At 33.0% G+C, this 17,043-nt stretch overlaps 2 protein-coding genes across 4 annotated transcripts in view; one reads left to right on the top strand and one right to left on the bottom strand.

The window, feature by feature from the left end:
• Positions 399–1,675, bottom strand: LOC105172043. Its single transcript, XM_020697472.1, has 2 exons — positions 975–1,675; positions 399–798 (listed from the first exon to the last, which is right to left on the bottom strand). The coding sequence occupies exons 1-2, from the start codon at positions 1,196–1,198 to the stop codon at positions 744–746; spliced, it is 279 nt and encodes a 92-aa protein (XP_020553131.1). The 5' UTR covers positions 1,199–1,675; the 3' UTR covers positions 399–743.
• Positions 7,221–17,043, top strand: part of LOC105171855 (ubiquinone biosynthesis monooxygenase COQ6, mitochondrial) — a 13,179-nt gene continuing 3,356 nt past the window's right edge. Inside the window, exons 1-6 of one of the 3 annotated variants that reach the window (XM_020697275.1) lie at positions 7,221–7,310; positions 8,096–8,186; positions 9,736–9,841; positions 11,728–11,827; positions 12,451–12,594; positions 16,913–16,971. In XM_020697275.1, coding sequence (XP_020552934.1) covers positions 8,155–8,186; positions 9,736–9,841; positions 11,728–11,827; positions 12,451–12,594; positions 16,913–16,971 — 441 coding nt within the window. In that variant the 5' untranslated portion in view covers positions 7,221–7,310; positions 8,096–8,154. Of the gene's footprint in view, positions 7,311–7,840; positions 8,012–8,095; positions 8,187–9,735; positions 9,842–11,727; positions 11,828–12,450; positions 12,595–16,912; positions 16,972–17,043 lie in introns of those variants that run through there. The other 2 variants (XM_011093101.2, XM_020697274.1) reach the window with 2 other exon arrangements.

The raw sequence follows: 17,043 nt of genomic DNA, 5'->3' as shown, positions 1-17,043 counted from the left end.
AGAGATCTTAGACATATTTAATCTTTTGCTTTATGGAATTTTCAAGATAGTTCTAAAATTAACAAAACTCGATGTATTTAATCATTTGTTTTTACGGAATTTATGAAATTAAATATGTTGAGTTTTTTCAATTTTAGGGTTGTTTTTTAAAATCTTGTGAAACATATGATTTGAATGTTTTGAGTTTTCTTAATTTTATAATCATTTTAAAATTTTTGTAAAATAGATGACTAAAAATGTTAAATACTCTGTCATATAAGAATAAAAGTGTAATTTGGCACAATATTTCAAATGTTCACGCCAAAATTGGTGACTCCAGTTCCGAACTGGGCACTTTTTCTTTCTTTTTTTTTTTTTTTGGTGTTTTAATCCATTTAGCCTCTATTTGATCAATGTGGAATATATATAGAGTAGGTTGAATGAATCTTGATCCAATGCTTCTTTTGTTTATTTGACAACCGATAAAAAAGAAAGTTGTTAACTGTGGAAATTTGGTCATCTTGGGAATATATTACTTAGAAGCTAATAGTTTTTGGTGATTCATGGTTGATACAAACTGTAATTGTCAAACTAAGTATGAAACTTTCCTCCTCATTCTTTCATTCTGAAAACATCAATTTGTCAAATGTTAGAATCTGAATTTTCAAATGGAAATCCCATGATTTACACCTCCATCAAAGTTTGAAACTGAATGTAATAAGAACAAAGGGTCTGAAATTTAAACCTTAGATTTCGTACCTTCATCATTGAATAGCACATCTACAAGAGTTCCCTACAGCTCCTAACTCCCCTTCTTCACTGTAAACACACATGACAACAAGTTAATTACAACTCCATATTTACAACTAGAATCAAGACAAGAAGAGCTCAAGATCAGACCCCTTCTTCACATTATCACTCTCAATATATATACTATTATTCGACCCTTTTCCGATCTTCGACATACATTAGAATTTAAGCATATATATATATACCTTGGTTCAAATTCTTGAACATGAGCAATGTCTTTCCCATGTGCATCAGACCAGCTAACTTTCCTCATCCCTGAACTCAACTTACCATTTATCTCTTTCGTCGATGCAGTTTTCTTGAGATTACTCTTGAGAGGAGCATGATGATGAGCTGCGGATTCAACCTGCTTTCTGCTCTTACTACTCCTATCAACACCTCTTGATTCATGACTTTCCATGAACAGCATTCCTCCATCTCTATTTCCTGAACCAGTAACCCTCTTCCGACGATCGTCGTTAATGCTTCTAAACCTTCTACTGATCTCTTCTTCTCTGCTATCAGAGTTTCTTGATGCCACATAGCATGAGCACACTAGGGAGGTGCACCTGCTGTGCGCCGGCGCCGCCAGGATCAAGATCACTATTATCCTAAACAAGCAGCCTGTTTGTTTGTTTTCAGCTAGCCCTTTTCTGGTTATTGATCCGTCATGGCAGTACTTTCTTGAACTAGGGTTAGCAAGATTTCTGAGAGGTGGAGGGTATTATTGTAGAGAATTTTTGCTGCATCTTCTTTTATATATATGTAGAACTTGAACATGCATGATGACTGATGCCCCATGATTGAGTTTTGCTTCACAGTTAAGATAGTGGGCTGGGATTTTTGGTGGGGTAAGGTTGTGAGATTCCAACTCAAACTCAGTCGACTAAATTCAAGGTAATTATGGAAGTAGATGATATTTTCTTTATTTTTTTTAGATTGGTAAGTATATGATTATATAATATTTCAATAAATGGAACAATGCGTTGATTCGTTTGAATATATCACTAATCCATTATTAATGTTGTGTTTCGATCGATGAATTTGAATTTAAGAATTTTAAATTCACAATAACAGATTCATCAAATTTATTTGAATAAATTCATGCCACAAGATTTCAAATTTTTGAACTTTTATTTTATAGTGTATAATGTGGCATTGTAATGGATCTCAAACTCATTTAATATAGAGTCATTTGAAATCTTGCCTTACATCCCTTTTGAAATTCAAATTATTTCATTCAAATGCAGCCTAATGTAACTAAGAATAATGGAATAAATTATAATAAATTCATATAAAATAAAAAAAATACCCACATATAGTGAGAGTCGCATTTATTTAAAAATCTCAATCATAACTACTAAACTAAAATATCATTGGTTGGAAATAGATTTTTCATTTATCTATCGTCATATAATTGGTTGACGTATTAAAAGGTGTCAATAATTACAAAAGATAATTACCACTATGTTTGGTTTCATGTTTTGTCCTTCGAGATGGCGGAAACATACAGCAAGTTAGGTTGGATTTTTTTCATCTTTAACACTGTGTTTTTGTAGGTTTGAATTTTTTGAAATTGGATTTGAAAATATACGTATACAATTATAAATATATATAAAAGAGACATGATTTGATAATAAACAGTGAATTTTATTTCCTAAACATAATTCATCCAAATATATATACAATAATATACATATAATTCAAGCCACATACCAAGAATATATATATATATATATATATATAAGATATATGATTTGATAATAAATAGTGAATTTTGTCGTCCAAGATACAAAATCAAACATATAATACTTATTTTACCCTATCTTAAGTTATCTCCAAAAACAACCAAACATACACTCTATTTCTGACACATACTTATTTATTTTTATTTTTCTTTCTTTATCTCTACTAAACACCAAAAAACAATCTAAAAATGAGGTTTGGCCTAATAATAAATTAGACCCTCTAAAATTTGAGAAATTGTACTTACCACAAATGATGTTTGTTGTGGTTTAACTATTGGAATATGTAGCCACTTAAGTGTCACACAAGGACTAATTTGTTGACATTGGTGTAAAAATGAATAAACATTCAATTTTAATTTGAGTTGAAATTCATAATGAGGTTTGATAATTACATAAACTTTTGTTGAGATATGGCTTAAGTATAAAAACAATTTTCTTTTTCACTACAGATATATTTTAAGAGACGATCATGTGATTTAATGGTGCTATCTTATTTCTATAAATCACAGGTTCGTGTCCCAAAAAAGAGTTGAAAAATCAATTCTGATCCTCTTTTAAAATAAAATAAATAAATAAAATCGTCTTAAAAATAACTACAATTGTTAGTTATGCCGAAGGCAGAACAATATTTTTGATAAAAATAATTACATAAATCCACCCTTTTCAATTTATATAATATTTCCATAGAAATTTAACATTTCTAATTACTTATGGTAAAATTTGGAAAGCATATTCAATATTATTTTAACTCATAATATTTAAATTATTGGTATTAGCAAATTAATTTAACACATTTTATTCATCATTTTATCTTGATTTTTTAAAGGAACAATAATGAGTATGTTGTGCTATATATTGTCATAATAATTTGAAGAAATTAAATAATCCACTACTTATAATTTTCAGGAATCCCAGTTTTTAATTATAGTTGTACTATTATCATATAATTAATCAACTGAACTCACTGCAGTCTAGAATCAAATTTGAACAATTTTTTTTTAATTTTTTTTAATCTTTTAAGGTATGGAATTTTTGGTAGGGCTATAGTGAAGTGGAAAAGATAGATGTCTTTAAGTTCACTTATAACATAGAATCATAGATCAAATACTCATGCCTCTAACCCACTATTGATTGTTTTCTTTTCCTTATGCCTTTGCACTCATTATCAAGGTGAAATTGGTAAAAATAAAATAAATAACTAAATAGATAAAAAGTTATAATAATTAAAGACCTATATACTATTCATTGATGCATATAGAGAGTTTGCTTTTTTTTTTTTTTTGGGGGGGGGGGGTTAATTGCAATTTTCATCTTGTGTAAATGGATGTTTGGTGATTTTGATCCTATGCGAATTTAATTTAGTAATGCAGTCCACTAAGTTATCAGTTTTTTGGATCGAGGACTTCTTTTTGTTGGGAATTTAAAAACTTGTTGGACTCTTCCACGTACACTTATGAAGATATACGATTGGGGATTTTGAAATTTCGACTGAAAATTCTCAATTAAAATAATAATAATAAATTGGTGGACTGAATTGCAAAATCCAACTTTTTACAGAACCAGAACGGTACATCTCCATATATACAGGATGCAAAATGAGGCCTTTTTAATTGTAATGTCCATCTTGTATGTACAGGGTTTGGCAATTTTAGTCCCGTGAAAAATTGATTCAACAATTTTGTTCGTGAATCAAGAACTTTTTGTAGGATTTTCCCACGTGCCCGTCATGTGAATGGAGACTTTGAAAATTCCGATGAAAAAAATTCAAAACCACCAAAAATTGATAAATTGATGAATTAAATTACCAAATCAACTTTTTACTGGACTAAAACTACCGCACCCTATATATACAGGACACAGTTTGCAATCTTTATTCCTATTGGCTTGTGATTTTTCCTTATTTTGGTAGGTCAAAGAGAAGAGGATTAATTAAATTAAGTTGATTTTGCATATTTGATGATTTTCTTTTTTGATTTTGAAAAAAAATAAGCTTTGTGCATGATTTTGCTTTTACAAAGTGAAAGTTGAAAGCTTAAAAAAAGTACCATGCGCGTGTGCAATTTCTGATATAAAGTGTTGTTTTGTACTCATAATAGTGTGCACAATAATGTTGTCCCTAATCTTCACACACTAATATTGGCATAATGAGTATAGCTTAAAATTGACAAGCGGATTGTTAGTGATCAAAATATATATGTTGCCTATTTTCTGCGCACATTGGCTTCCAACTCCAAAATTCAATGCCATAATTGTAAGCATATATATATATATGATGATTGAGTAATGCACGCACACACTCACACATGCTCGTATTTGTGGATCTATTGTTTCGAATGTTGGGTAGAAAAGTTGGAGTAGTATATTCTATAAGTTGAATTTTTTCTCAATTTTAGTCCCCACGTGTATTTTACATCCAATAATTGATGGGGCTGGTTGCATTTTCGTATGTTTTTTTGTTAATTATTGGATGAGAAATGCATGTGAGGACTAAAATTGAGAAAATTTCAACTTATGGGATGTAATGTCAGAAAATCGTAATAAATGGATGAAAAATGCCCTAACATATGGGACCAAAAATATGATTTCTCATATTAAAATTATCCACATCAAAGAGGAGACGGATTTGATTTCTCGAAACCAATGCTGTGATGAAATCTTAAGGGTAAATTATATCAAATATTTTTGAAATTTGATTTAATTATACAACTACCCCATACCCGTTACAAGATTACAAGTACATAGTTGAAATGACATTCACTCCAAGTGCCGGTAACCCTATATATTGCTACGTACCTAAAGAAAGGAGTTGAAAAAGTCTCGTGTGCTAATATAAAAGAGATGGCATCAAGAAATACTTTTCCACAAAAGGGTTTAAAGAACTACTTAAAGAACAAGAGGATATATGTGAGATTTGATGTCGATCTCATTATTGTGATTCAATTGAAGCCAATTTGGTAAATGACGTAATAGAATGGTGGATAGTTACTATAGCCACTTGTCGTATCTGTTTCAACAAAAAGATGTTTCTCCATTTACATCCCAAACAATAAAATGAAGCTATTCTCGAAAAACTCTTCTCGATCCAATATTGACATAGGTAAGATGGTATTGTGGATGATCTCCATCAAGATTGATATGTTGCATGTTTTAGATATCCGAAAGAACTTAATGTCAGATTCATTGTTGGTCAAAAGTAGATTTAGGATTTTCACGTTGAAGAAATTTGAACTAAGAACGATCAGTTTATAGGGAAAGGTAATACACAGAAAGGCCCGTTCAAGATGAATGTAATAACCATACTTCAAAAATTGGACAATAATAAAAAATGCCTTTTACTCATTTACTTGAGTCTTCAAACTTTCTTTCGAGTTTTGATGCATAAATAGAGCGGCAAACATGGAGCATTGTTTGAAGAGTTTTTCTTCATTATTCATCTAACCACAACTCTTTATTTATTTCAATTAAATGAAGTTAGTGATTGTAAGAATAGTAATAAGAAGTAGATGGACATAAATTCTAGATTGTAAGTATTTATGGGAAACAATTCTTTCAATAAACTACATTAATTCTCAACTATATCACACCAAGATGTAAGGAAATCCCTTGTGAGTTATGGAAATGTTATAGATTTTCTTACATCTATCTTAAAAGTGTGGGATGTTCGATTTAGGTACAAATATTTAAGCCACATTCTTGTCAGATACCATGTTTAAATTAGATTTTTTTTTTATATGGATCAAAATTGATGGTGTGGCACAGTCACATTACGCTGGACAAACTTTCAGAGATATGCTACAAAAGGGATTTGAACCTTATTGAAGCTCTCTTGTAAGCCAGAAGGTGCTACTAAACCTGTAAAAACACGAAAATTAATGTGGATGATATGTTAGTAAAAAGTCGAACTACGTAGCAGCTCGCGGTCTAAAATTTATAATTATATAGTTATATGTTTTGTGTTGATATTCTATTATTAAGATAAATATTATATTTGAAGTAACAATAAAACACTGTAAATGATTGTATTATATTAAAATACTTCCAGATATACAGATTGTTACACATGATTTGACATGAAAATCTATATATATTTTTTTAGTTCACATGGCAAAATAAGCAGGTATAATTTTAATTGATTTGAATTCAAACTTCATCGACAACAAATGCGTGCCATATCAAAACTATATCTATTTTCTCTTCAAATTCAGCGTAGTTGAAAATTATCGGCAGAATACGTAGATAAGCTGGCCGGAATATTGGTTACGTGCACGATACATTATCTATTTATGATCAAATTGGAAATTTTCGAGCCAAAAATTGGCAAAAAGACTCTAACTCGGATTATATCTCTTAAAATTGATAAATATATGATAATTGTATAAGACAGAGGACCAAAAATAAATTTAGACAAAGTTAAAAGTCTAAAATAATATTTTTTTCTTTGGGCAAATTACAAGGGACTTCCTTAAAATTTGTCTAATTACAAATATTTTCATATTATTTAAAAAATTATAAATATCTCTCTAAATTTATATATATTCTAATAGGGGTGTGCATAAAACGGTTAAACCGGACGAACCGGACTGAACCAAAGTATTGTAATTATATACATATATATATTATATTTGTTTAATACTATATTACTAATATATGCTAGTATAAAATATATATAGATAGTCAGACTCTCAGATAAAGAAAAGAAAGAACTAAGACGGAAGAACACAGGTAACGACAACGCGCGACCTCCTCCACTCTTCAGCCAGCGGCAGAGCTCTCTCCACCAATCTTCTCCATCAAGTGGTACTTTGCTCTATTATAAAGAAAAAAAATTCAAAAAAATTTGACTTATAATTTTTACGTTGAAGGTGTTTGACAAATGCCTAATAGAAATTTTTTATTTTTTTTTGTTTGATTCATTGATTGTGTGTTAAGTTTGTATTAAAGTGATTTTGCACTGTCAAATTTGCAAGTATTGAGGTTGAACTTTGAAAGTAGTGTTCAAATATAATATATATATATATATATTATTTAAAAAAAAGAATTTTATCGATTTTTAACTGAACAGAACCATTACGGTTCGGTTTTCGATTTTTAAAAATCTCGAACCGGATTTTTGGTTAATCGAAAATTCGGTTCGATCAGTTTAGTTAATTAAAATATACGGGCCTATATCCTAATAAATACTCTCTTACAATTATCTGTCACAAGAATAGTTCTTAAAATATTTACAATTTTAAAAAAAATATTTATAATTATGAAAAATTTTCGGCGTCGTGCAATTTACCTTTTTCTTTATATACACACATGTACATGCATGTATACCCAATCATACATACACACTGAAACGATCCTTAATTGCTCTATATTGTTCACTCTCTCTATACAAATAAATTGAAGAAATCATACAAAATCAGAAGCAATCTCGGATTGGGACGAGGAATTGCAAACCAAAGATTACATCGGTATCAAATTTTTAACGAGAAATTGCAACCAAAAGAGTTACTTCCAGAAAATACTTCACAAGATTTTCCTTTCTTTCCAATTTCTCTTCCAAAACCCTGATTTCGAGGTTATTGTAACAGCACTGGCTGACCAGCTTCCGGTGGTTCGATTTGTGGTGAGCTATTTCAATTTGAAAGCCATGCTAAGTTTTCCCCAGCTACTTGAATTAAGGTAAGGCGATTTTTCTACAGTTTATTATGAGTTGTCAAAAAGGGGGCTGTTTGGAGTACAAGTACTGACGGCATGTGCATGTTTTCTTGAAAAAGTTACGATTTTTGTTGAGTATTTCTACTAGTATAATTCTGTATCATTTTTTATGCGTTGTGTAAATTGTTCAGAATTTTTAGATATTCATTTTCAATTAGTATGGAATTCTGAATCTTTAACATATGTAGAAATTGGGATTTTCGTAGAATAATCATATTATTTTTATGGCCTGAAGTTGTATTATGCTTATATATGTGTTTAGTTTCAGTTTTATGCTGCTAATTTCATATGGGAAGAATTGAATAGTGTTAGAAAATTTTCCAGAGAGCATTTGAACTTGCAAATAATTGTAAAAAATATGTGCAGCATTATGAAATCGTGAATGGTGGGATGCTGGTTTTTGTCAAGACTTTACTTTTCAGTCTTAACACAGAGGTTTGCCCTTTGCTTGATTGGTGGGCTTTGTCTTCTGGTGCCTTCCTCGTCTTTAGCAAACATAATTCCTTCCTTGGATTTCTGTCCTCTCCCTGCTCACACACCACTCCTTTCTCAGGCCCAATCGTGAATGTCAGTCTTGTTGCCTTTCCATCCCCCGTTTTTCTTAATTTCCCACATGCATTTTGTTGTCTTGTGTTATCTGGATTTCATAGAATTTTCTACATTTCCTTTTCCGACCTTTTTATTTATATGCTGAATCAGAGAAAGAGAAGGGTGGTGGTCGGGTTCAATGGCTTAGGGGCTCTTGGGGCACCAGTCATATGTCTGGGAAAGAAATAGGTTGTAGTTAGCCCATGAATGATTTAATTTGTAGAAAATGAAGTTCTTATGCAATTCATTGATTTCTAAAAGAACTCCAAAGTAGATGTCAAGACTTCTCTCTTCAATTTTTGCAGAAGAATTTAAGAAAAACTAACCATACTCCTACTGAAAAACATACAATGAATTTTGGGTGACAAACTCCGATTAGCATATGTTGTTGCAAAGAAAAATGGAGTTTTCAGTTGGGATTTTAAGGTCAGTGGAATTACGACCTTTGGGGTTGAATGTCTAAATAATGCTTCTTCATGGTGTGGTTTGTTTGTATATCAATCTAAGTAAATGTATGTGTATGTGAATGTGAGTGCTTAAAGTAGGATATATAGAAATCTGTTTGTTGTAAGATGGAATAATATTGTCTCCTTTTGAGTTTGAACATACATATGACTTTTTGTTTTTTTTTTTTTTTTTGTTTCTGATTTTTTCAGAGGTGAAACTATTTTGAGGTTATGTATTTGGATATTTAAGATTTATGCTTGTCTGTTAAGAGGACAAATGTTTGTAGAAATATCTCATAATCTTTATGTCTGTTTGTTTTCTTGTGAGCTGATCACGTTGTTTCACATATTACTTTCCATGTAATTACGGAGCTTACTTTTATTGGTTCTTTTATATAGTATGTTTAGTCCATCAAAGAACTAATTTTAATAAGTTTGTGTTGGAGCCCTTACTCTTTTTTCTTTGTGTTTGCCGCTAGGATAACTGCAAGACAAGTGGCACTCAATTTCCATGCCTTCAGATTGGCCCGGAGGACATTATGCAGTGATGCAGGTGTCAAGTTACCTGGAGCAGATAGTGCTCAAGTTAGTAATAATAACTTTATTCTGTATGTACTATTTCCATTTTCCTGAGCTATTGGACAACTGTAGAGATCTACTTGGGGCTTCCTCATTTTTTATTTCCTCTTGTACATTTGCTACCTCATCTCGTCGTCATGCTGATATGATAATTTTGTTTCATTTGCATGGTAACCACACACCTTATCCTTTCATATGATTTACTTTTCTCCCTAGGTGCTCTGGGAGCAAATTTCTTGATTTCATTGCTGATCATAGTTACCTCCCCTATGAAATAGTTACTTACAACTCCTTCTATTCTTTCATAATCACCATACCCTCCCCATGAATTTACCCTGTTTAGCAAACCTGCACTTTAGTTAAGATTTTGGACGAAATGATGACGTCAGCAAGAAGTTTTAGTGAACTTTCTATTTTGCTCTTGATGCCTCCTATTCTGTTTACCAAGGTGTCCTTTGTAAATTTTGAATCTTAGAAAGGATGAATTTGTAATAACTAGATTTGCAAAGAGGGTAAAATGTTAACACAATCCCAGAGATGTAGCCATTTGATGAAAAGTCAACCAAAAAGATTAGCGTTGTGTGGCTCCAGTTGGCTCTCCTCCCTTGTATAGATTATATACCAGCACCCGTTCTTGATTGTTAAAGAAAATGACTTATTCAAGTGGTAGGATGAATGTAAAAGAGAGGTGTCTCAAGAAATAAGACACAGTTTTATATAAGACAAAAGTTGAGTAAGTTCGTCCACTTTTCTTTTCTTGTCTATTTCTTTTTAATTATTTTCTGTTGTTTCAGCTTAACTGAGGTAGGGGAGTAGGAAAAACTAAACTACATATGAAGGAAGACAATAAAACAGGGAGGAAGGGGGATATGGTGAGGAGCAGAGGGAGGACGCAATGTTAAAAAGATAGGGAGGCAACATAGGCAAGAGGATGAGAATTGACAACATAGAAGAGGAAGAGAGAAAGAAAAAAAAGGTGGGCACGATGGGGGGGGGGGGGGGACACTGTTTCAGTGGAAGTAAGATTGACAGTCTATTTAAAGAGCAACTCCAAGATCCAACACCTTCTACACAATTGGGGGGTAGGTGAAAAATGATTTTTATATCCAAGTTATTCTAGAAGTTATGAGTCAACCAAAATTTAATTGCTCTTATTACAAAGGCAATCTTTAGCTACAGAAAAGTTATAAGCGCATAAGCTCCATATATATGACCATTGACAGAACATATAATGTTCCTTGAATAAATTGTAATTATCTTTGAATTTTTTAGTCAACGGGAAAATGGTCACTCATGGATTCAATCAGGACGGAGCATATTTAGCTGTGAGATTTTTGTAATTAAGCAATGAAGATGGGAGGCGTAGGTATTTTGCTGTTTTCCAGGAGGTGGTGTTGGTATTGTATTTAACTCTTCTAAATCTCTTAAGAGTTATCTATTGTCTGTGAAGTAGAAACATGCATATGTGGAAGTGGCCTTAAAAAAGAAAATATTATCATGGAATACCTATTTCCTGTTGTTTGGTAAGATTCTATGGTGATTGTTTTTCTGGATAAGGTACTATATGTTCCTCAAATGGATTGGATTTGAGTCGTCTGACCGACGATAGAAATACTAAACTTGAGAAGATACATAATGAAAGAGAAAAGGTTAGTGAATTCCATATGCAGAAGAATATATCTTATTTGATCTAGCTAAAAGTTAGGGTCTAAAATTCAGAAGATATATGATGAAGAAAAATCATAATCAAAGCCCATCTCTGTAATTAGTTTCAGGTTATTGGTCTTATATAATGTTAACAGAAAACTGAATTTCTCCGAGTAATGTGTATCTTACAATTTTGGAAGTGTTCTGTGCATGAAAATTTGCCTGAATTGTTATATTATCCCTAGGAGGTCGCAGACAAGCATGGACACCACAGTAATATTCCGATACATGATGTTGCTATTGTTGGAGGTGGCATGGTTGGCATGGCTCTGGCGTGCTCTTTGGGTAATTGTTATTTTCTTATTGCCTTTCAAATATATTTTATTATAGTTTCTCAATATCTTAATCTCATCATGTTCTGAGATTCTTATATGGTCTTTATGAACCACATAAGTATGAATTATTTGAAAGTATCTCTGTATTTTGACTTAATTAATAATGAATGTCTTCAGTGAGCCGCAGAACTAGGATTATGAACTTTTCTCTGCAAATGGCTACGCTTCTTGTGTGCCTCTTAAACCACCCTTTCTTTCTTCAGCTATTACCTCTGATCTAAGACTGGCTTACATTTGCGTGAGGCTATAAATCTATAAACATCTGCATGCATTTGGTAAGGAGCTCCTAGACCTTCAGCTCTTCTATGTTTGTATATTTAGCTTGTTTGTGAAGAGTTTGAACTTTCAAGTGACCTGTCCTTCAATGATATAAAATTTTTGTCCCTTCTATAGTTGCCTAAATTTTTTCTTTTCCGCCCAACATTGACTCTTATTTATCTTCTGAGTGTGAGGGCCTTGAGGACACAGAAGTGGGATTTTACTGAAAATTTGTTCATTCTTAGTTTTTACAATAAAGACCAATCCGTTTGTTCATGCCAATTTGAATAATACATCATCTTTATATGCTTGCAGCACGCATGCCCTTGACAAACCAACTAAATGTTGCCATCATTGATAGCAATCCAGCATTACTGAATGGTGATTGCATCCAGAAAGAGGATCCCCCAGATCCAAGAGTTAGTACTGTCACGCCAGCTACAATAGATCTTTTTAAAGGTATTACTTACATAATCAATTTTTTATTTGGTCTCAAGTATCAGTTAACATTTGATTCTTTAAGGAGTTAAAAGCCTATAATAACTTATCTAATATCATTCAGAAATACTTACCCGAATAATATGCTATGTCTAGAAAGTCAAAATATACTTTTAATATAAGAAGTGATTGATAGTTTCCATATTTGATACCTATTCATAAGACATCAAGAACTTACAGATGCACTGGGTGGATTAAACCCCTAAATGATAATTAAAGCCTTAACTTGAGTTCCTGCTTCAACCCTAATGTTGGTTACTTTAAGTCCCAGTCCACTTGAATAAATACTAGTTAGCCTAGGACAATATTGGCCTTTCCTCACCTACAGCAAGCAACAGAAAGAAAACCCACATGCACATAAGAAAAGCCGATGAGTGGGGGAAAAAGGTGTTTGGTGGGGATTGTCGAGTATTGCAGGGAGGGAGATGTTGGGATTCCTCTATTTGGTTTTCCTTTTCCTAAGCTCCTTTGGCAAATAGGGGTGATGACTTTTAGTTCAAGCCTGTTGGATATCTAGAGGCCAACTGACTGTGAGAAGTCATAAATTCTCTTGATGTTAGCATTTCATGTTGTTTTAGTTTCTACTGATGGGACCAGAGGCATAAAAAATTCCTGAATAAACTTTTTAAATGTTCCATTCTTATGGTGGATGAAAGGGTAACTCCAATAATGCAAAGTTACTCTTGTATTTTCCACAATATAAAAGCATGTCAACTTGTATTCCAACATTGTTTTTCCTCACTGAAGCCTTGCTAATTTGTCTAAGTAATTTTCTAGTCCAACTTTACCCTTCCAGCATGTAAAAGTGTAGCTTGATTCATCATAAGTTTTTTCTTCAATGCTTTCTCTATCTTCTGTTCCATTTTTAAGTTGGTTTTGTTGTTTCCAGAAACAAACCAAGCATATCCCTTTCAAACTTATTTCTCCTAAAATATTATTACAATTCCTAGTACTTACTATATATAAGTATCTGTTTCTACTGGTGTATATTTCTATATTATAATTGTACAATTTAAATCATAATATCTATTAAAGTAGGGTAAATTACAATGACCTCCCATGAGGTTTTACATAATTATGGATACCCCTAGCTTTTCTAAAAATTACAAATACCCCCTTAAGGTTTGTAATTGTATAACAAATAACTCATTTCCATCCATTTTTATGGGTGAAATGACCAAAATGACCTTATGTAAGTATTGTAATTATTAGATAGACTAAATTGTTATTTTGATATTGACTGTTGAATGAAATTGTAATGTTCTTTTTACTAAAATGAAAGAAATGGTGATTGTAAATGTACAAAATTCTATAGTTTAGTGAACATCATAACATAATTAATTCATCAACAATATTTCACAGCTGAACATCACAACAAAATTAATTCAAAGCTGACTTAACAAAAGGAATACATCGTTCTATTAAAATCATCCCAAACATGAAATATTTCAAAATGTCAATCTAGGTTCAAACATCGTTAGTTTCAAAAGCATCACTAAAGCTTTTCATAAACTGTCCAAAATACATCATTTGTTTAAAAGGTTATATAAGAGTCAATGTTGTGTGCATGCTTCATTGGATTCTTTGTCATCATTCTTATTCTTGCACCTTGTCTCCCTTTGTGGGGAAACTTGGTGGTAGATATGTTACTCCAATATATGAGGATGGTTGTGGTTGTAAGGATGAACAGCATGCATTGAAGGCATTTCCTTTGCTTTGGAAGGTTGGGAGGATGAAACTTGTACTGGTGGCTGGGACACTGTGGCATTAGTCGGTTTTGTGTTAACAGTTGCTAAAGGCACTGCAAATTTCCTTTCCTACCAACTAGAGCTTCTGTTTGACACTTCGATTTCCTCCACTTTGTTGTTGGCTGTGATAATGGAACATGAAGGTCTCAGTCACTTCCAGTGTTCTGAACCTAAAATAGCAAGAAAATACAGTTAATATTAAAGCTGAAGAAACTGGTGCATTGTAAAACACAAAATGCATTGACCTGAATTGAATGCTTGGGCATGTTCTTGTGTTATGCCCTAATTGATTGCAAGCCTTACACCTCACTATGCTTGATCTTTTAAATGCATTGGGTGCCTCACCAGGTTCCTTCTGCTTTTCTTATTTTTGGCCTACCTGGCATTCTCTTAATAACTGGAGACAGAAGAGTAGTATGGGTAACCTCCACTCCCAAAGGCCAAAAGGTCTGATCTAGTACTGGATGTATAGAGTACTTGTAGGATTTCATATATTTATCCAAGGAAAACCTATTGTCACAATAACTTTCTACATCCTCCCTTCTGTGATTTATCCTTAAGGTTGCATGCCTACAAGGAATCCTATATATATATCCCAAACTTGGCAATTACATATTTTTTCCCTCAAGTTTATGATGTAGTTAATATTTTGGTCTTGAACTTCAAACTCATGCGGACATGTCCTGGACTCCTCTTTAATATTGTTCAATTCCTTAACTGCATTAGGTACAAGAATACCAGATCATTTGCTGCCCTTCTCTTCTCTTTTCTGCAATCTACACATTAGTTTGGCCCTCAATCCATCCACCAATGTTAGAATTGGTTTACTTCTAAGTTCCCCCACCCAATGGTTAAAGGATTAAGAGAGATTGTTGGTGACATGATCATTTTTTTAATCTATGATCAAATGCATGCCAACACCTCCTGTTAATAACATGAGGTACAGTCTCGTTTATTTCTCCACCAATCCCTAAACAATGAAATATATTCTCATATTACATTTCAGCAACAGTAATAAAAAGTACATGCATCACATTTCAGTCCATTTTTATATATAACATAACAAATACATCCCTAGGAATTACATGCATTACATTTCAGTCCATCTTTATATACAACATAACAAATACATCCCTAGGAATTACATGCATTACATTTCAGTCCATCTTCCAGTACATGCAGAACAAACAGCAAAAAGATGGGAATGCAACATTACCTTCTGGTGTCAGACATAAATGCCCATGGCTTGTCAACTGAGAATCCTCCCACCATACTTGACAAATTCTCAAAGAAAAAGCTCCAAGATTCCTTGCATTCTGACTCAACAACAGCAAAGGCAACAGAGAATAACCTGTTATTCCAATCTAACACAATGGCAGCTAGTAATAAACCCCCAAATGGCTCTTTCAAATGGCATCCATCAAAGCCTAGGAATGGAGTATTCCATCTCTCAATGCAGACAACCCCAAGAAAAATCTATTAAAAACAGGTGCAGAAGGGATGACCTGTGGCTCATCTACATCACACTGAAAGGTTACCACACTCCCCTCGTTTTTTCCCAACACAACATTAGAATAATAAGGCTTCTTCCCAAATGACTTAATGTAGCTACCCTCTATTGACTCCAAGGCCTTCTTCTTAGCCCTATGGATTTGCTGTACCGAGGCTTGACACCAAATTTTTGAAGTTCATTTCTAACACCTCTAGTCTTCATCCCTGGGTTTCCCTCAACACACTGTCAATCTTTGTAGCTACCTAATCAGCACTTGCATCTCTAGTAGGATCTGACCTAACGCATGTGTGATTAGGCACATGTCTTAACCTAAAATGTGACACCATCTACCTGTGGAGCTGCATTGATTCTCCAAGGGAAGTCCTTCACACTACAAGGAGCTGTCACTCTTGTTTTTTCATTTCTCATCCTCATTATTTTGAAACCCTCTTGAATCACAAAGTCTTTCAGGGTTTTTCTAAATGCATTGATATCTACAAAGATCATACTCTTTTCTAACTTGACCTTGCTACCAGTTTCACTAGGCAACAGACATGCATCTCTATTTAATGAACCCTTCAATGGGTCATCCTCCAATTCTAAATCACTCTGATTTTTACTCTCACAATGATTATCAGACTTAAATCACTCATCTCATCCCCACTCACAACCCCAGTTTAATTGTTTGTTTCTCAGTCTTATCCATAGTCCAGTCTGTGTCTTGTGAAAGGCATACTCCCTTTACAGGTACTTGATCAAAGCTGCCTTACAATGAGGTCTGAATCTTTTAATTCCTTTCCAATTGTGTGCCACATCCCGATATCATTGATGTTCTTTTGACTACCTTAGCTTTCAACTAGAAGAAGATAAGTATGGTGTTCTTCCTGCATTACATCCTGAATATATGCATGCTTATATTTCTTTTAGCTATAGCATTTCTATATCAATCGGCTTACTTGGAGCTGCATTACTTGTTCAAATGAATAAAATAAGCTTCTTTTGTGTGAACTGGTACAAGTATCCTAGCTATTCCTTTCAGATGTAGGTGCCTGGAGGTATGTTGAACAGCATCGGCATGCCTACTTTGATAAGATGCAGGTAATATTTTGTAATTTGTGTTATGATTGGTTTGGCATAACACCTCCTCCCCCCCCCCCCCCAAGGGAAAAG

Source organism: Sesamum indicum, linkage group LG10 (assembly GCF_000512975.1).
Source record: "Sesamum indicum cultivar Zhongzhi No. 13 linkage group LG10, S_indicum_v1.0, whole genome shotgun sequence".
In the NCBI taxonomy this organism is placed as follows: Eukaryota; Viridiplantae; Streptophyta; class Magnoliopsida; order Lamiales; family Pedaliaceae; genus Sesamum; species Sesamum indicum.
Note: the sequence above shows the minus strand (reverse complement) of the source record. Positions and strands in the feature narration are given on the sequence as shown.

Bases quoted from the DNA above. Each gene is read 5' to 3' on its own strand.
- LOC105172043 (XM_020697472.1), bottom strand. From the start codon at position 1,198: ATGCTGTTCATGGAAAGTCATGAATCAAGAGGTGTTGATAGGAGTAGT. The intron at 799-974 runs GTATATATATAT...GTGTGTTTACAG, and splicing joins GTTCAAGAATTTGAACCAAG to TGAAGAAGGGGAGTTAGGAG.